This window comes from Dermochelys coriacea, chromosome 7 (genome assembly GCF_009764565.3).
Source record: "Dermochelys coriacea isolate rDerCor1 chromosome 7, rDerCor1.pri.v4, whole genome shotgun sequence".
NCBI lineage: Eukaryota > Metazoa > Chordata > Testudines > Dermochelyidae > Dermochelys > Dermochelys coriacea.
Window position 1 is genome coordinate 19,045,064 of NC_050074.1, and position 20,451 is coordinate 19,065,514.

Below are 20,451 nucleotides of genomic sequence, written 5' to 3' on the forward strand. Positions count from 1 at the left end.
AGTTGATACTACGAATAGAGACCCATGTACCCCATGAACTTCAGTGGGGCTCTGTGTGAAAGCAGAGGTCTACCTGTACAGCATTCCATTGAAGTCAGTAGTATTTCATGTGGGTGCAGAAGTGCAACCATATGGAGTCACTAGCAGGACTGGACCCATACTTGATCCTGTAGAGCTCAGACATCTACAAAGTACTTCCTTTTTTCTATTTTGCTAAGATGAGTGTTTTTGGAGTAAACGTGATGATTAAATGTGTGGATGTTTTGTTTTAAAATATTATTAATCCCTAGGCAAACGTTTTGCATCTGGCTCTGCTGACAAAAGTGTAATAATTTGGACTTCAAAGTTAGAAGGAATTCTGAAATACACGTAAGTGAACCCATTCACTTCACTGCTTCCTTTAAATACATACTTTGGTTATGGACTTCTGCTGTTAATATAAGTGAGTGATGCTAGGAGAGTTGAAGGAATGTGAACTAGGGTCAGAGAAGAAACTAGTAGAGAGAGGAGAAATGAGGGAGAATAGCAGTCAAGATACAGAAAGATATTTGAGAGGGTTAGGAAAGCAGTTAAGAGAATGAGGGAGCAGTGGGAAGGCTAGATAAAGCATTGGTGTTACTCTTGTGAAGACATTGCAGGGCTGAAGGAGCACCAGAGAGCCTCTCTCACTGTGTTAGGCTGCAGGAGTTCAAGAAGAGCAGAGGAGTGTCAGGAGAGTGTTTGGGAGCCATATTCTGCCTTTGTCTCAACAGGAGTTATGTGTACTGCGTGTCCAAGACATGAGCCTGGTCTTGTAAAATAAGCCAAATTTGAATAGTTCTCGTTTGAAGCCCAATCCAAAGGTAGTTGCTAGTATTTGCCTCCACCAAGAAGTTCCATCTTTTTCTGCCCTGTTTCATTTGTGTGCATACGGAATTCTCTTGATGTTTTTCATTAGATTAATACCAGTCTTCCACAAGTCATTAAGAAATATAGATACGTAATTGCTAGTATCTTGCATCTTCAAATCCAAATTCTGCTTTTTGATAAGTTTGCATGATTCTTGTTGAAGTCATTGAGAGAGATGCGCACATACATATTATGGAAAAATTTGGCTAATATTTATTTCTTTCACAGTGCTTCCCAAACCAATATCCACCTATGCCCTCGTACCAATGCAGCCAGTTCTTGATGAAATCTGATGAAACCTCCATTTAGAGACTGCTTAATTTAAAAAAAAGTTTATTTTTAACTTAGTTTAATTACATGTTAATTTGACATAGTGTAACTTTAATCTGTTTTTATGCAATATTTGTCCTCTAAGCTTGTCTTTAAGATATCTTGTTATAAAAGATAGAAAATGTGGCATTTAAATCAAAAGATTTGTTTGAAACGTGATGATTACTTTGTTCTAGGCATAATGATTCTATACAGTGTGTTTCATACAATCCTGTTACTCACCAACTGGCATCCTGCTCCTCCAGTGATTTTGGTATGTCTTCTTCCTCTATGATGATTTTGATTGAGCCAGTAAACATTATTAAAATGAGAGAATTAAATATTGCTAAGCCAGTAATGTATAGGTACAGTTTTTTTTCTTTTCTGTGATGAAGAAATGGAGAAATAAAATGTTACTCCTCCATTATGGAGTATACAAATGGAAATTTAGAAAATATCTTGTTTAGCATAATTTAATATTTTACTTTTAAAATCACTGCCCCTCAGTTGGAAAAGGGTTATGTACCCCAGTGCCTTCAAGTGTGTTCTTATGGTGATATGATTTTTCAATAGTACTATTTTTTTTTTGCCCCACTTTAAGAAATATTTCATTATAGTTCTTATATTTAGATGTTTATTCCCCACCCCTTTCATATATATATGAACAGCACCTGTTCAAAACATTGACCCTTCCCAACACTGAGTAAAATCTTGGCCCCTTTAAAATCATCCACCTTTTTTTTTTTTTTTTTTTTTTTTTTTTTCTCCTAATCTAAATGCTGCTTGTAATGATGAACTTAGTCGGTTTCTTGGGGGCTTTTTTGTTTTGTTTTTAAGGCTTGTGGTCTCCTGAGCAGAAGTCAGTCTCCAAACATAAATCAAGCAGTAAAATCACCTGCTGTAGGTAAGTTTTAAGCACTAGATGTGTCATTCAGATTATTCATAAAGGGAAAAAACAAACAAACAAAAATATGACAATAAAGAGAAAAGTATGTCATTAAATTTATGCAGAAGCCATGATTAGGTGCATGAACTGGGAGTTTATAGAACAGATTACAGCAGAACCAAAGGTTCCTATATCACGCCATCCTCATCACTATAGTATCTGAGCACCTTCCACTGGTACAATAAGGAACATCTGTTACATACTGTTTGTTCTTTCTCTCATCCTCTTCCTGGGGGGAAGAGTATGTGTGCAGTGTACTTTTTTTTTTTTTAACTGTATTGTCTCTGACTTGCAATGACAAGCAGTGTGATCTTGAGCAAGTGAGTTAACCTTTCTGTTCCTTTCTTTATCCATTGATACAGTAATAACCTCCTGGAGGTGCTGCTGAGACTTATTAATATTTGTAGAGTACTTTGAAATCCTCAGGTGAAAAATATATAAAAAATTAGACTTTTTGGTGGTGTGTGGAGCAACCAGATGATGATAAAGCCCAATCCTGATATTTGATGCTTATAAGTTAACATTATATTAATAATACAAAAACACTTTATACATAATCCTAGGGGAATTCTGTGCCACTTCATGCACACAGAATTCATGTACCCTGCATATTTCTTTGCTTCCCTGCAGAAAAATGACTTTCTGATGGAGAAGCAAAGGGAAGCCACAAGAGCAGCCACGCACCTTTCCCCAGCAGCGCATGTCATTTTGGGCACCTAGAGCAGCCAGCAAAGAGGCAAATCACTGCGCGGGGGAGGAGAGTTGGGGATGCCCTGGCCAGTGGCTCCTACCCTGTGCTGGGCTCAACTGCTAGTGCTGGCTGGGCTTGGCTGGGGGTGAGGGAGGCTGGTACTTCCTCTTCAAGGAGCAGCAGGGCCAGGCCGAGCTGGGTCAGACCCACCCGCAGAAACCTCCCCTGGCTGCAGGAATCTCTGCACTGCCCTCTTTCCCCCTGCTTCCTGCCCCCATTGCTCCTCAGCCACTGGGGGGGAGGGATCAGTGTACGGGAGATGCTCCTCATCCACCCACCCCTAATGCATCCAGACTCCCCCATACCCAGAACCTCGCATGGAGAACCCTCCCACTGAGCCTCACCCCCTGCCTCCAGAAACTCCCATCCTGCACCCAGACCAGCCTCTGCTGTACCCTCTGCACTCGAACCCCAACCCTGATGAGCCCTGTCCACTCTGATGAGCCCCACGCACTTGGATCCCCACCCCACTGAGCTCCAACCAGTTGAACCCCAACCCACCTTCACCTGTACCACCTTGCAGAATCCCATTGTCCCTGCAACGGAACTCCCCAACGAGCCACTGTGTATCCAGATCCCCACACATCTGGATCCCCCACTGAGCCATCTGCACCCATATTGCACCACACAGGACCCTCTCACCCCACACCTGGATCCCCCCATATTAAAACTGTCCAGGTTTGGATCCTGCCGAGCTGAGCCTGCCTGCCCATATCTGGTGTGCCTGGCATGGTGGGGCAGGACCCCGGGGTGTTTCTTGGGCAGGCCTAGCCCTTGCGCTGTGTCAGGGTTGGGCGCAGCCTCACAGCCAAGTTCGTGTCCCAGGGGTTGGAGGTGCAGCAGGGTGACCTCCCACCTTCATGCAGCCAGTTGCCTGTGCTCCCTATTTCCATGCTGGAGCCTCCACAATTATTTATTGATAAAATTCTGCAGAATTTTAAAACGTGTGCAGAACTTGTATTTTTTTTTTTTTTTGGCACAGACTTTTTAATTTTTTGGCACATAATTCCCTGAGGAGTAATATATACAGCACTGTAAAGCATGAACATTTATAAATATACACATGGTTTGACATATCTCCTCCAAAAGCTTGCAGTCTCAAACAAGACCATGCACTACAGCAGTGGTTCTGAAACTTTAGCAACCCAAGGACTCCCATTTTGATTTAAAATTTTTCAGGAACCCCGAAGCCCCCCTGCTCAGCCCTTGCTTCGTCCCCTTCTCTGAGGTGCTGCTCCTTCTCACTCCATCCCCACTCCCTCCATCACTTGCTCTCTCTTACTGTCACCAGGCTAGGGCAGGGGGTTGGGGTGCAGGAGGGGTAGCAGGCTCTGGGAGGGAGTTTGGGTGCAAGAGGGGGTTTAGGGTGTGGGCTTTGGGAGGGAGTTTGGGTGCAGGAGGGGGTGTGGGGTCTGGGAGGGAGTTTGGATGCAGGGTGCAGGCCCTGGGCTGGGGCAGGGGGTTGGGGTGCAGGCGGGGGTGAGGTGTGCAGGCTCCAACTGCGCGACACTTACCTCTGGCGGCTCCCGAAAGCGACTGGCACATCCCTCTGGCAGCGGCTCCTAGGTGTGGGGGTGTGTCTCTGCTGCCCCTGCAGGCACTGCCCCCGCAGCTCCCATTGGCCATAGTTTCTGGCCAATGGGAGCTGTGGAGTCGGCGCTTGAGCCGGGGGCAGCACATGGAGACCCTCTGCTCCCCCCAAGGGGCCGCAGGAATGTGCTGGCCGCTTCCGGGAGCAGCGCGGAGCCAGGGCAGGCAGGGAGCCTGCCTTAGCCCTGCTGCGCTGCCAGAATTTTAGCATGCAGGAGGCTCTGGGAGGGAAGGGGAGGAGTTGATCAGTGGGGTCCATGGATACCAGTTTGAGAAACGATGCACTACAGTTCAAGTAAGGGAAGGTGAGGAGAAAGAGATAGGAAGGATTGATGATGATGTGTTTTAAGGAAGCATTTGAAAGAGTAGATGGAGGGCAATTGGCAAACTGGTAACTGTTCTACCTGCAGAGGCAGCAGCATTGTTAGTTTTAAGGAAGTGATGTATTTGATCTGGGGGCAAAAGGATACACTCAACTGCTAAAGTCAGGGGAAATAATAAAGTAATACCTAGCGCTTAGGTAGTGCTTTTCATCAGTAGATCTCAAAGCACTTTACGAAGGAGATATCATTATTTCAATTTTGCTGATGGGGAAACTGAGACACAGAGCGTTGAAGTGACTTGCTCAAGGTCACGTAAGAGGCCAGTAGTGGAGCTGGGAGTAGAACACTGGTCTCCCAAGTTCCAGTCCAGAGCTCTGTATGCTATAAACATCACTATTGTCTCTTCTATGTGATCACTATTCTGAATGAAGATTATACAATGGTGTGGTATGTGGACACACAATCTTCACAAATAATGTCGATGTGACTTTCCATCATGTGTTAGCAGCTGATACCTCTTTTTTTTCTCTTTATTCTTGCACTTATTTTTCACCTGTATCAGAGTTTCTCCCTAGGTTGCATGTTCCTGCTATAAATATGAATGTGACTATACAGTGCTGGAGAGTAAATGGCTAAATTCATGTACTCCTTCTCCTTAAAGACGCATTCTAAACTATCATCTGCTGGTTCAGTACACTGTACTTTTAGTAGTTTCCTCTGACATGCTGCTTTTTCTTTTTGTTATCAGCTGGACAAATGATGGCCAATACCTTGCTTTGGGGATGTTCAATGGCATTGTCAGCATAAGGAATAAAAATGGTGAAGAGAAAGTCAAAATAGAACGTCCAGGCGGCTCTTTATCTCCAGTATGGTCAATTTGCTGGAATCCATCAAGGTAAACCTCTTACGTCCATACCTTTTGTGCTGAACAGATAATCCTTGTTTTATTGATTCCTGACATTGCAGCATGGCCAGGCCATTAAGCTTCTTCCTTAAGTGGGTTTCTTCTGCATTTTCTTAGGGCTGGTCTACACTATGGGGTTGGATCAATCTAAGTTACGTAACTTCAGCTACGTGAATAATGTAGCTGAGGTCAACATACTTGGATCTAATTACCGCGGTGTGTCAACGGGAGATGCTCACAAAAGCTTATGCTCAAATAAATTTGTTAGTCTCTAAGGTGCCACAAGTACTCCTTTTCTTTTTGCGAATACAGACTAACACGGCTGCTACTCTGAAAGCTCTCCTGTTGATTCCCCTTGCGCTTCTCGTTGAGGTGGACAAGATAAATCGACCCCCGCTGGATCGATCGCTGGCCGTAGATTCGGCTGGTAGTGTAGACAAGTCCTCAGAGTCCTGAGGCTCTTCACTGGTGACTAGCTTTTCACATCTGTAAAAATCTGGAATTACTCCATAGAAGAAAATGGAGTTACTCTGAATTTAGACTGGTGTAAATGAGATGAGGATTAGATCCATTTTTTCTCCCAATCCTACTCTTCCTTCACTTTGCCTTTGTTATAGGAGTCCCTCTATGATGCATCAAAATCCATGTATGTTACTTCTGCTTGAAGAAGGCTTTGTCCCATCTCTTGACTGACCCAAAAGGGATTTCGCAAACTTCATTGGTGCAGATTTTTCTTTTTTTTTTCCCCCCCTTTGGTTTTCTCACTGCTAACTGCAGTTCAAAATGGAGTGCATTTTGACTAAGAGATGGATAGTTGGCAACTTGAGTTTTAAGATCAAGTGCCCCATCTCCCTGAGATTTGTATCTGGAATAAACTGAGATTCCTGTGGGATAAACTACACCTATTTCTAGACATCAGCTGCCTCTTACCAGGCTGCCTGTTTTTTTTTAACTATAGAGTTGCACTGTTTTGATCACACTAATTGAGATGCTGGAACACATTAATGGTGGGTGCATCTCTTTGGTGGCTATATATAGCAATTGTACTTTATTGTCTTTTTTGATAAGTGGAAAAACTGGGTGCAAAATCAACTTGGATGCCAGGAAAGATGGTGTGGTTTTTCATTTGTGTATTTTTATGCAGTGAAGTTTATCTTAGAATAATAGATTTTGAAGTGATAGTTTCACTGTAGTTATAGGGAATGTGAATGAACAATTAATATTACAGTAGGTGGGAGAATTTCTGGAATCACAGAGCAAGTGAAGAGGAGGAGGAGTCAGTCCACAACTATTTAGAGGAAATACCAGTTTTGAAGTCCAGCACGTGCAGTAGTCAGGGTAGTGAGACAGAGGAAGAAGAATATGAGGAAGAGGAGAGCCCTAGGGACACCAGCTTGTGAGTGAAACTTCAAGGGAATAAAATTTACTGTTTTACAGACAACATAGACATCTACATTTATGTCCCAATTTATATATGTAATTATTTATTTCTCCTCTCTGTCTTCTACCAATGAACTTCAGCCCTTATCTGAAGGAAACACCTCTAGGAATGAGAAGATATCTCAGTCTCTAGAGCCCAGAGATTCTGATGAGACTGCCAGTTGCAACAGTAGTAATACTGAGCAGGATCTTTTATGAGACTAATTTCTTTTTTATTCTTAGTGTCAGGCTTTTGCAGCAATATCTTCAGATAGTTGAATGCATTTTATAGATTATAAAAACTCATAGTGTATGTAATTAACAAATGAAAACAAATAATCAAAACTCGAAGAACCCCAAAACCCTTAGGGCAAAATTCTGTGTGTGTGTGTGTGTGTGTGTGTGTGTTTCTGTTGACTAGATGGAGTTGCATCCTTTTTTTTTGTGTGCCAGCAGTGAATTTAGACCCACAATTTTTAAACCATAATAAAAAATTTACTTCCAGCCCATCCCTGCTCCCTACCAATCTTAAATATCATCTTTGCTCTCCCTCAGGCAAAGGAATGGGGGGAGTGATGGTCTTTGTGTGGTGTCCTCAGGTGAACAAACTCTCAGACTAGCAGTAATAATAATACCTAGCTGTTTTATATAGTACTGTTCATCAGTAGATCTCAAAGGACTTTACAAAGGAGTATCACCCCCATTTTACAGATGGGGAAACTAAGGCACAGAGAAGTGACTTGCCCAAGGTCACCCAGCAGGCCTGTTGCAGAGATGGGAATAGAACCCAGGTTTCCTGAGTTTGAGTCCAGGGCTCTATCCATTAAAGTACACTACCAAATTCCAGAGTTGAGGCCCTTCTCAGAGAATGCTCTGCTACCAGTTTCCAAGGACAACATTTTGTTCTTGATTATATTCATGTAAATCAGATGCATCTCCACTCAGGCCCATTGACTTTGGATTTACACCACTATAGCTGAGATCAGAATATGGCCACAGATATTTAAGTCCAGGGACTCTTGGCTAATCAGCCTTGGCTGATCATAATTGCAGTGGAAGTGAAATGATGTATTAAGTCTTTGGAGGCATACAATCCATGGCATAGTGTTGTGTTGGGAGGAAATGGTGGACTCTCTTCTGCTGCTCCCCCCCTTCACCCCCAAAAAAAGCTGTCGTCTGGCTACAAAAGTTCAGTAATATTCTAGTTAGGAAAAAGAAAAGGAGTACTTGTGGCACCTTAGAGACTAACAAATTTATTTGAGCATAAGCTTTCGTGAGCTACAGCTCACTTCATCGGATGCATTTGGTGGAAAATACAAGGGGAGATTTATATATACACACACAGAGAACATGAAACAATGGGTTTTATCATACATACTGTAAGGAGAGCGATCACTTAAGATGAGCCATCACCAGCAGCAGGGAGGGAGGGAGGAAAACCTTTCACGGTGACAAGCAAGGTAGGCTATTTCCAGCAGTTAACAAGAACATCTGAGGAACAGTGGGGGGTGGGGTGCGGGGGAGAAATAACATGGGGAAATAGTTTTACTTTGTGTAATGACTCATTCATTCCCAGTCTCTATTCAAGCCTAAGTTAATTGTATCCAGTTTGCAAATTAATTCCAATTCAGCAGTCTCTCGTTGGAGTCTGTTTTTGAAGTTTTTTTGTTGAAGGATAGCCACCCTCAGGTCTGTAATCGAGTGACCGGAGAGATTGAAGTGTTCTCCGACTGGGTTTTTGAATGTTCTAATTCTTGACGTCTGATTTGTGTCCATTTATTCTTTTACGTAGAGACTGTCCCGTTTGACCAATGTACATGGCAGAGGGGCATTGCTGGTACATGATGGCATATATCACATTAGTAGATGCGCAGGTGAACGAGCCTCTGATAGTGTGGCTGATGTGATTAGGCCCTATGATGATGTCCCCTGAATAGATATGTGGACAGAGTTGGCAACGGGCTTTGTTGCAAGGATAGGTTCCTGGGTTAGTGGTTCTTCTGTGTGGTGTGTGGTTGCTGGTGAGTATTTGCTTCAGATTGGGGGGCTGTCTGTAAGCAAGGACTGGCCTGTCTCCCAAGATCTGTGAGAGTGATGGGTCGTCCTTTTTGGATAGGTTGTAGATCCTTGATGATGTAGATCACCTTCAGCCCCCAACTAAAACCTCTCCAACACACCATCATAGGGCCTACTCACAGCAGCCACACTATCAGTGGCTCGTTCACTTGCGCATCTACCAATGTGATATATGCCATCATGTGCCAGCAATGCCCCTCTGCCATGTACATTAGTCAAACTGGACAGTCTCTACGTAAAAGAATGAATGGACACAAATCAGACGTCAAGAATTAGAACATTCAAAAACCCAGTCGGAGAACACTTCAATCTCTCTGGTCACTCGATTACAGACCTGAGGGTGGCTATCCTTCAACAAAAAAACTTCAAAAACAGACTCCAACGAGAGACTGCTGAATTGGAATTAATTTGCAAACTGGATACAATTAATTTAGGCTTGAATAGAGACTGGGAATGAATGAGTCATTACACAAAGTAAAACTATTTCCCCATGTTATTTCTCCCCCGCACCCCACCCCCCACTGTTCCTCAGATGTTCTTGTTAACTGCTGGAAATAGCGTACCTTGCTTGTCACCATGAAAGGTTTTCCTCCTCCTCCCCCCCCCCCCCCCGCTGCTGGTGATGGCTCATCTTAAGTGATCGCTCTCCTTACAGTGTGTATGATAAACCCATTGTTTCATGTTCTCTGTGTGTGTATATAAATCTCCCCTCTGTATGTTCCACCAAATGCATCCGATGAAGTGAGCTGTAGCTCACGAAAGCTTATGTTCAAATAAATTTGTTAGTCTCTAAGGTGCCACAAGTACTCCTTTTCTTTTTGCGAATACAGACTAAGACGGCTGCTACTCTGATTCTAGTTAGGGTGGATATGTTTGCTTTTCTCTCAATTTTTGTGCCTTTTTTAAAAAAAAATCATTATTTGCTAAATGTAGTCTGACATCCTACTTATTTTTTGTCTGTAGCTTTTATGAGTTTTATACAGAAATCACTGCATGTCTTAATTGTTTGTTTCTTCTACATGTTAGAGATGAGCACAATGACATCTTAGCTGTAGCAGACTGGGGTCAAAGACTTTCCTTTTTTCAGCTCAGTGGCAAACAGGTAAGTTGAAGCTTAATGCTTTGGAAAGTGCATTCGTATTTACCCTCAGGAGTATCTGAATATTTTTGATCATATTCGGTATATACATTGTTTCTTGTATATTGCTGTTTTATGAGAGTAATTACTCTAAGCTTTTGACCATCCTCTTTTCCAGCTCCAGTGTCTCCCAACCCAACAGAGACGCTTCCTATCGCTTCTCCTAGTTTTGCAGATTTTTGTGACAGTTTAATGGCCCAGATCCTGAGCTGCAGCTGTGGAGTCCTTGGTACAGTTCAGGAGAAGGAGACTCATCAATGTTTTATTAAATCACCCTGATTCTGAACAGACCTGTGTTGGGCTAGGCTGGTTTTCAGTTGCAATTTAGAGCAGCTTCTGAGGGCTATTATAACAGTCAGCTGTTGCTGGGTATAGGAAAACCTTTGCCACTAGCTGATGGGATGGTGGTATCATAGGAGCCTGTATGATAGAACTTTGGCACCTGAGGATCCCTGTACACTGGGGAGATCCTCTTGCTAGTTTTCAACTACTTTTCATGACTCAGAAAACATGAAATGACCCTTTTCTTTGATCTCTGTATTGTGTCTTATAGATTGGGAAGGACAGGGTGCTGAATTTTGACCCCTGCTGTATTAGCTATTTTTCCAAAGGAGAATATATATTAATGGGAGGCTCAGATAAGCAAGTGTCTCTCTACACGAAGGATGGAGTGCGTCTCGGTACCATAGGGGATCAGAGCAGCTGGGTGTGGACATGTAAAGTTAAACCAGACTCTAATTATGTGGTAAGAGGGGATATTTTATTGTTTTTTCTCTTAGACCTTAGATTCATATGGTAGGACCACAGTTTTCAAACTTGAGTACCTAAATTTAGGCACCAAAATCCTTACTGAGGCAGCTAAATACAAGTGGCCTAATTTTTACATGTTGCTGAGTAAGCACATTCAGCTCCCATTGAAGTTAAAAATAGTCATGGAGAAATGTATCCTGTGCTACAAGAAGGTGATAAATGGGGATAAAGCTTAGTGGCCTACATAAGGCATTTACTACATTTTATTTTTAAAATGGTAGCTGATTTATTTAAAAATAATATTGATGATATATATGAAATAAGGTGACTGTAGAGGCTATGCAATAGGATGACTGGAAGTAGATGTGCAAGTAGGCTGTCCCTCGTTCAGAATTTCTTCTAATGAGCCTTGTGGAGAATGTGTGTTACCATTTGGGGCAATATATACTCTAATCTGTCAGTGGCAGAACTCCTTTTGAAATCAATAGGCTGAGAGTGGTGATTTAAAAAAAAAGAAAAAGTAAGTGTTTTATGATTTAAGGCTGTGATTTAGTCATGGAGATCACTGAAGTAACGGAATCTATGACTTCCAAAGACCTCCGTACTCCAGCCAGTGCTGGCTGGGAGCTGCAGTGTGTCCTGCCCCCTGCGGAGGCAGGGGGAGCCCTGCAGCTCCGCACCGCCACTCGGGGTCACCAAAGGCGGCAGGGGACCCCCACCGCTCTCAGCCTCTGCAGGAGGCAAGGGGACCACTGCCGCTCCCTGCCTCCAGGTGCAGCGGTGGGGATCTACTGCTCCCCACCGGCAGCAGGGGAGATCCTCGCTGCTCCCATCCACTGCAGCCATCAGGGAGGACCCAGAGGCAGGGATGAATCCCTGTTTCTCCTGGTGGCCGCAGAAGGCAGGGGGGATCCAATGGCAGGGGGAATCCCCACTGCTCCTGACCACTCCAGGCAGCAGGGGGATCTGCAACTTCCAACTGGCAAAGGTGTCAGAGGGGAATCCCTAGAGCTCCCACGGGAGGCAGGGGGGACTCCCACAGCTTGAAACTGCCAGTGGAAAGGGACCCTGGAGCTCCCAGTCTCTTCCCCCCCGGTCCCCAGACTACCCATTTTGTCATGGGTATTTTTAGTAAAAGTCAAAGACAGATCAAAGGTTTCCGTGAATTTTTCATTATTGCCCATGACCTGTCCGTGACTTTAGTAAAAATATCCATGACAAAAACTTAGCCTTATCCGTGATCATATAGGGCTTCATCCTTGGTCATTACAGTCGATGGGAGTTTTGCCATTGAATACAGTGTGAGCAGGATCAGGGTTAAAATCAGTATGCTATTTTGATGAATGTAAGGGATTTAGTGTTCATTTAAATGTCATGCATTTTTATTAGGGCTGTCAAGCGATGAAAAAATTAATTGTGATTTATCATAGTTTTAACAATGCAATTAATTTTAACATTTATTTAAATATTTTTGGATGTTTTCTACATTTTCAAATATATTGATTTCAATTACAACACAGAATACAAAGTGTACAATGCTCACTTTATATTTATTTTTGATTACAAATATTGGCACTGTAAAAAACAAAAGCAATAGTATTTTTCAATTCCCCCATTACAAGTACTGTAGTTCAGTCTCTTTAACATTGAAGTTGAACTTATAAATGTAGAAATATGTACAAAAACCCTCTGCATTCAAAAATAAAACAGTGTAAAACTTTAGAGCCTACAAGTCCACTCAGTCCTACTTCTTGTTCAGCCAGTCGCTCAGACAGACTAGTTTGTTTACATTTGCAGGAGATAATGCTGCTTGCTTCTTGTTTCAGTGTCACCTGAAAGTGAGAACAGGTATTCGCATGGCACTCTTGTAGCTGGTGTCACAAGATATTTACATGCCAGATGTGGTAAAGATTCGTATGTCCCTTCATGTTTCAACCAGCATTCCAGAGGACATGTGTCCATGCTGATGATGGGTTCTGCTTGATAATTATCCAAAGCAATGTGGACCTATACATGTTCATTTTCATCGTCTGAGTCAGATGCCACCAGCAGGTTGATTTTTTTTTTGGTGGTTCGGGTTCTGTAGTGTCTGCATCGGAGTATTGCTCTTTTAAGACTTCTGAAAGCGTGCTCCACACCTTATCCCTCTCAGATTTTGGAAGGCACTTCAGATTCTTAAACCTTGGGTCGAGTGCTGTAGCTATCTTTAGAAATCTCACATTGGTACCTTCTTTGCGTTTTGTCAAATACGCAGTGAATGTGTTCTTAAAATGAACATGTGCTGGATCATCACTTGAGGCTGCTATGATATGAATATATGGCAGAATGCTGATAAAAGGGAGCAGGAGACATACAGTTCTCCCTCAAGGAGTTCAGTCACAAATTTAATTAATGCGTTATTTTTTTAACAAGCGTTATCAGCATTGAAGCATGTCCTCTGGAGTGGTGGCTGAAGCATGAAGGGGCATATGAATGTTTAGCATGTCTGTCACATAAATACTTTGCAGTGCCAGCTACAAAAGTGCCATGTGAATGCCTGTTCACACTTTCAGGTGACATTGTAAATAAGAAGCAGGCAGCATTATCTCCTGTAAATGTAAACAAACTTGTTTGTCTTAGCAATTGGTTTAGCAAGAAATAGGACTGAGTGGACTTGTATGCTCTAAAGATTTATGTTGTTTTGTTTTTGAGTGCAGTTATATAACTCAGTGGTTTGAGCATTGGCCTGCTAAACCCAGGGTTGTGAGTTCAATCCTTGAGGGGGCCATTTAGGGATCTGGGGCAAAAATTGGGGACTGGTCCTGCTTTGAGCAGGGGGTTGGACTAGATGATCTCTTTAGGTTCTTTCCAACCTGATATTCTATGATTAACAAAAAAAATCTACATTTGTAAGTTGCACTTTCACGATGGAGATTTCACTCTAGTACTTATATGAGGTGAATTGAAAAATACTTTTGTTATTTTCACAGTGCAAATATTTGTAATTAAAAATAATATAAAGTGACCACAGTATACCTTGTATTCAGTGTTGTAATTGAAATCAATATATTTGAAAATGAAAAACATAAATATTTAATACATTTCAATTAGTATTCTGGTATTTAACAGTGCGGTTAAAATTGCGATTTATCGCGATTAATTTTGAGTTAACTGTGATTAATCAACAGCCCTAATTTTAATGCATGATTTTTGTAGTTGCTTATAAGTTATCATTGGTTGACACATGTAGTTTTTGAGATCATTCTGATTGTAAGAGTTTTTGAGATCTTTCTCCTTATGTTCAGGCGATAGGGTGCCAGGATGGAACAATTTCCTTTTATCAGCTGATATTCAGTACAGTCCATGGACTCTATAAAGATCGTTATGCTTACAGGGACAGCATGACTGATGTTATTGTCCAGCACCTAATTACTGAGCAAAAAGGTAGTGTTGCAGTTATATTGAAGTCTTGGCTTCATTTTCATTATTATTTTTATTAATAGCTGTTAACATGTTCAAATGTATGGTCCCTGTCTCATGGAACTTCTGTCTGATAAACACTGATGGTAAGGTTGAGGCATACAACTAATGGGGTGAAAATGCAAACATGAAATGGAGCAAATATTTCTGGAGGATCAGCACAGAAGAACTTAATGGAAGAAATGGGGATTTGAAAGGTCATTAGGAGGGGGAAGAACTATTAAAATAAAGTCAGTCTCTCTCTCTCCCTCTCTCGGTGGTTCTTATTAACAGCATCAAAGACTTGTGCTAATATTTTCTAAGCACAATTTTTAAAAATATTCTCACCCAGTTTTCTAACAGGGAAGGGATATTGGAACATACATCATAGTACATCATTCACAAGTAATGAATGGTAGTAACTTGTGACCTACTGCTAACCAGTGGCATGTATGGGTAACTTATACTTGATATGGAGCCACAGACTCTATTTTGGTAGGGTTGACTGTTCAGTGTAGAAATGTTTTGTAAGGATTAAATTGTAATAATAGTTTAACATGGTATTAAATGATTTCAGTTTCATTCACCCTGCAACTTACTATGTTTTCTTATGTTCTTTTCAGTTAGAATAAAATGCAGAGAGCTTGTAAAGAAAATTGCAATCTACAAAAACAGATTAGCAATCCAGCTGCCAGAGAAAATCCTGATTTATGAATTATATTCAGATGACTCCTCAGACATGCATTACCGTGTGAAGGAAAAGATAGCAAAGAAATTTGAATGCAACTTGCTGGTTGTATGTTCAGATCACATTATCTTATGCCAGGTACATACCTGAAAGTTAAACATAATCTTGATAAGTAAGAGAAGGATACACATGTTTGAAGGGGATGGCAGAATAGGGTTAGCATACTGAAAAAACTGTCATGGATTATGCAGTTAGGCAATTGAATGTGTACTGTAATGTAATCTCAAACCAGTTAAACAGCTGCTGTGTCTCATTTCACTGATGGCCGTGTTTTTTAGTAAAATGATCTCTGGGATGAAAGGTGCTAGCAAAGGGTTTTTTTGATATTCTGCTTGATGCCATCAGAAATCTTTAAAAATATATTTTGTCTGCTAGATATTATATATATTTTGCAGTCTTTTGTTTTGTATGTACATATGTAGACGGGCATATCTGAATAGATATGAACACATTCCACTAAAGTGGCATGATTTTCTGTTTACCAGTATGTAGTTTATTGTATATCACAGAATTGTTTATCTTTTTAGGAGAAAAGACTACAGTGCCTCTCATTTAATGGTGTTAAAGAGCGGGAGTGGCTGATGGAGTCGCTCATTCGTTACATTAAAGTAATTGGAGGCCCTTCAGGAAGAGAAGGCCTCTTAGTAGGTCTGAAGAATGGCCAGGTGACTGACTTGTATCTCTTTTTTTTTAAGTACAGAGCAAAATCTGTTTTACTGTTTTGATGAGAACAGAAATACATAGGGCTGACCACAGAAGCAACAAAGACTTTTATAACCTGAATTCCATGGGCTCAGGCTGAGCTTAATCCTGAATCAAAAAATTAATTTATTTGTATCTCTTGCCTGTGGGCTCACGTTCTTTCTTTTTAGCTGCTCACTTTTAGGTTACCCTGGAAGACAAAAACATTGCTCCCCATTGCCCATGCTTCATAGGTGGACCTCAAGAGAAGTGTGTATACAGAAAAGGGCTCTCTACAATTTGCTGACAACCCCACTACAGCTGACTCCCCAAATAAGAAGTGGACCTATGGCATTTGTCATATAGCAATTTTATGATGATCACTGTCAATCAGACAAGTTCGTGCATAATTCTACACTGAAACCATATCGAATGCAGAGAATAATACAAAAGATATTTGTATATAAAGGTGCTTAGTTTCTTTATAAATTAAGCATACTTTTAATACTTTCTTGCAGAGTATCCATTTGTTGGGTTTCTACTTAATACAGTAGAAAATCAATGGGATAACCATGTGACCATGAGATAGTAAAATTGCATGTCAGATGGCACTGTGGCTTAAGAGGTTTCCTGAAGAGTAGTTAGTAGCTACTGTTGGACCTCAGAACCAGCAGAAGAATATGAGAGTGGTAAATATTGGTGTCCCACGATTTATCTGTTAATGGGATCCCCATCACGCTTTTCAAAGTCAATGAACTTCCATCAGTCTTCATATTATATTTAAAAGAAATGGAGCAATATAAGTAGCATATTTGGCTTTAGTTTGCTTACAAAGCACACATAAAGTTTGATGCTATCCAAACCCTTATATTACCAAAACTTTACATCCCACCTTCTGAATACCAGATTTAGGGAAGGAGAGAGAATCTGGCAGAAATTGATACAATAAAAATTGTAACATCTATTGAAGGCTGTTCAGTAGTTTAATTGCCTAAAATACACTATTATATTATCATTGAGGCTATGCTTTTTTTTTTCATGGAGGTTGCGGAAGTCACAGAATCTGACTTCTGCAACCTCCATGAATTCGGCACCGGCAGCCGGGAGTTGCAGGGTCCCCCCGCTGCCCACAGTTGCTGGGAGCTTTGGGGTACTCCCGCCAGCCAGTGGGCAGTGGGGGCCTCCTGCAGCTCCTGAACGCTGCGGGCAGCAGGGGGACCCTGGAGCTCGAGGGGGAACCCTAGTAATTGCGGGCAGCGGGGGGACCCTGGAGCTGCCCAGCCTCTGCAGACAATGTGGAGATGCTGAATCTGAGCTCCCCATTTTGTCATGAATATTTTTAGTAAAAGTCTCGGACAGGTCACGAGCTTCTGTGAATTTTTCTTTATTGCCCATGACTGTCCATGATTTTTACTAAAAATATCTGTGACAAAATCTTAGCCTTAATTATCATTATTAACAAATGTTTATATAGTAGGTGTTCTGATGTTAATAAATTACAGTTATAAAAAATGGAATAATACCATATCTGAGTTAGTTAATGGGGAAACTGTAGACTGTCATACAAACAAGTGACGGTGGAGGCTGTTTCTTTGTAGTTCTGGAGTTACATACAGCATATAGGTTAAAAGAGGGTGCAGCACGGCAAGTATTTAAATATTTAGGTTGTTACCATATGTAGTGTTTGTTCTATTTATATTTATGCTCATCACCATAGTATAAGTGCATTAATGTAACTGTTTTACAAGTAGAATGACACAGAATCTAGGTTGTCTCATATTTTGTTTACATTAGCTTGCAATTTAGAACACTGTAAAGAAGCAAGGGTATAAACCGTTGAAAGCATTTTCAAACTGCTTTAGTTCTTACATATATTTAATATTTCTTCTTCATAATATGTAATCATAGTTCTGTTTTCAACAGCAGAGTTAATATGCACTATTCTATTTCTAATTTTGGTAACTGCAACTTTGACTGACTAACTTTGACTTCAAATATGTCCAGATTCTGAAGATATTTGTGGACAATCTTTTTGCAATTGTCCTGTTGAAGCAATCCACAGCTGTGCGCTGTCTGGATATGAGTGCATCCCGAAACAAGTTGGCAGTGGTAGATGAAAATGACACCTGTCTAGTATATGATATTCACACCAAAGAGCTGTTGTTCCAGGTAACAAATCAAATTTAAATGTTTGTAAAAAAGAGAGAAACTTGCTAGGGACTCAGAATATGATTTTTGTTTCTTACATGAGGATAACATCCTTAATAATTTATACAAATGTAAATAGATCAACTGTGGAATGTTGTAGATATTAATACATTATGCCTCTTTCAGAGAGTGTTGCCTAATGAGTAGGGTAGGAAAGGGAGTGGGAGCCAGGAGATTTGTGTTCGTTACTCACCTCTTCCATGCACTTGCTCTGTGATCTTTAGCAAGTCACTTGGGGCCTTGTAATGTTCCCTTTGAGTTATTGAAGTCAGCAGGGGTCTTGCTGTTGATTTCAGTGGGAACAGGATTAGACCCTAAATCACTTTCTGCCTCAGTTTTGCCCAATATAAAAGGGGATAATAATACTTCCCTGATCGGGAATTTAACATATTCCCTCTATGAGGCTTAATCCATTAATGTTAATAAAGTATTTTCAGGTAGATGCTTGGATAGAAAGCATGAAGTATTATTAAGATAGGACCTATGAGGTTCTTTTTATGCCAGAAAGCAGAAATAAAGATTAAATGATTCTGATAGCTAGGAACCAGTGTCCATTTGTGGAAGGATTTTAATTTAATGTATGAGTAAAGGTGATGAGCAAGATGTATAAGAAACAAATTAGACAAAATTATTGCAATTTAATAAGCATAAAGCCAGTGTTGTAAAAATGTGGCAATAATTGGAACTTTTAAGTACAAGTATATTCCTAAATATAAAGAACTAGTGTAAAAAAAAATACATACATTTATACAGGTTATAACATAATAAATTGTCCTAGCTGAAGGCCAAGTATTGCTTAGGGGAAAAGATCTAATTTTGTCGCACAGTAATTTAATCAATCATATAATATGCTCATTAGGAACCCAATGCTAATAGTGTGGCTTGGAATACACAGTGTGAGGATATGCTTTGCTTTTCCGGAGGGGGTTACCTCAACATCAAAGCTAGTAACTTTCCTGTCCATCAGCAAAAACTTCAAGGCTTTGTGGTGGGATACAATGGCTCCAAGATTTTCTGTCTTCATGTTTTTTCTATGTCAGCTGTTGAAGTTCCTCAGGTAAATTTTAATCTTATTAACCCATTTTTCAGTTTTCTGAACAACATGGTTTAAAAAAATGAAAGAATGTTTCTGAAACTTGTCAGTTTTATATTACGAAAATCAATGTAATCTAAACTCATAGTGTATTCAGCTCTGTCAACACTGTCTAGTTCCTTTCGTGTGAGCTGTGTAAAGTTTAGAACAGTTGGACTCATTAATTTTAAGTGTCTGAATTTTTCCTTCTCTTTTGCTGAAGTGTGCTCTCGTATTATCATAGTCATCCCCCCATTTTGTTTACAGATCCATTAAATTTAAAAGCACTGAACCACAATGACAATGTGGTTCTGTACAAACTTATTTTGCCTACAGTTTCTGCACATCTTCCCCCCCCCCCAACACGCGCACACATTTTTTCATGTTATTTTTCAAATGTCCATGTTCTACCCATGCCACGTACCCTCTTATTAATTACCTGCTGTTGCTCCTTTTGGATATGTTTAGGCATATCCTAAGTGGTATAAAATATTCTAAGCTGTAGGTATATCCAGTTTGTAATATATTTGTAGATTCTGTATCAATCAGCAGAGCGATTCTTCCTGCATTATGGGAAGGACCACGAACAATGGAAGTGTTAATGTAGCTAGTGGGGTATTAAGCATATAAAAACTGATTTGCCTTTGGACACAAGAAATGCAGTCTGCTCTTTACATGTTTTCATCTACTTAACAATGGCTTAAAAATGAACACCAAAATCAAAAAATGGGAGAATTAGTGCAGGCACTGGACGTGATTCTGCATTTCTTATGTGCCCAAAACTCATCGGCATCGTTTGGAGTTGTGGATGAATGAGGAATGCACTACATCGATACTTGTACTGAATTGGTAGGATCTCAGAGCCTAGCAAACAGTGCCCTCAGGACAAAAGGGTTTGGAATTCAGTTATCCTATTCTGTATTGTACTTATGTTGGAGAGGGATGACTGAATTCACAGATTTCAGAGTAGCAGCTGTGTTAATCTGTATCCTCAAAAATAAAAGGAATACTTGTGGCACCTTAGAGACTAATAGATTTATTTGAGCACAAACTTTCATGAGCTACAGCTCACTTATTCAGATGCATTCAGTGGAAAATACAGTGGGGAGATTTATATACATAGAGAACATGAAACAATGGGTGTTACCATACATACTGTAAGAAGAATGATCAGGTAAGGTGAGCTATTATCGGCGGGGGGGGACACCTT

General features: G+C 40.8%; 1 protein-coding gene across 6 annotated transcripts in view; it reads left to right on the forward strand.

Annotated features, from left to right (window-relative positions):
• IFT122 (intraflagellar transport 122) overlaps positions 1-20,451 on the forward strand; it is a 55,302-nt gene that overhangs the window by 4,436 nt on the left and 30,415 nt on the right. For 3 of the 6 annotated variants that reach the window (XM_043519794.1, XM_043519791.1, XM_043519793.1), the window contains exons 4-15: positions 291-369; positions 1,395-1,471; positions 2,035-2,101; positions 5,556-5,702; positions 6,940-7,107; positions 10,233-10,308; positions 10,898-11,089; positions 14,379-14,517; positions 15,156-15,358; positions 15,808-15,945; positions 17,966-18,130; positions 19,029-19,226. In XM_043519794.1, coding sequence (XP_043375729.1) covers positions 5,590-5,702; positions 6,940-7,107; positions 10,233-10,308; positions 10,898-11,089; positions 14,379-14,517; positions 15,156-15,358; positions 15,808-15,945; positions 17,966-18,130; positions 19,029-19,226 — 1,392 coding nt within the window. In that variant the 5' untranslated portion in view covers positions 291-369; positions 1,395-1,471; positions 2,035-2,101; positions 5,556-5,589. The remainder of the gene's footprint in view (positions 1-290; positions 370-1,394; positions 1,472-2,034; positions 2,102-5,555; positions 5,703-6,939; positions 7,108-10,232; positions 10,309-10,897; positions 11,090-14,378; positions 14,518-15,155; positions 15,359-15,807; positions 15,946-17,965; positions 18,131-19,028; positions 19,227-20,451) is intronic. The other 3 variants (XM_038408454.2, XM_038408450.2, XM_043519792.1) reach the window with 2 other exon arrangements.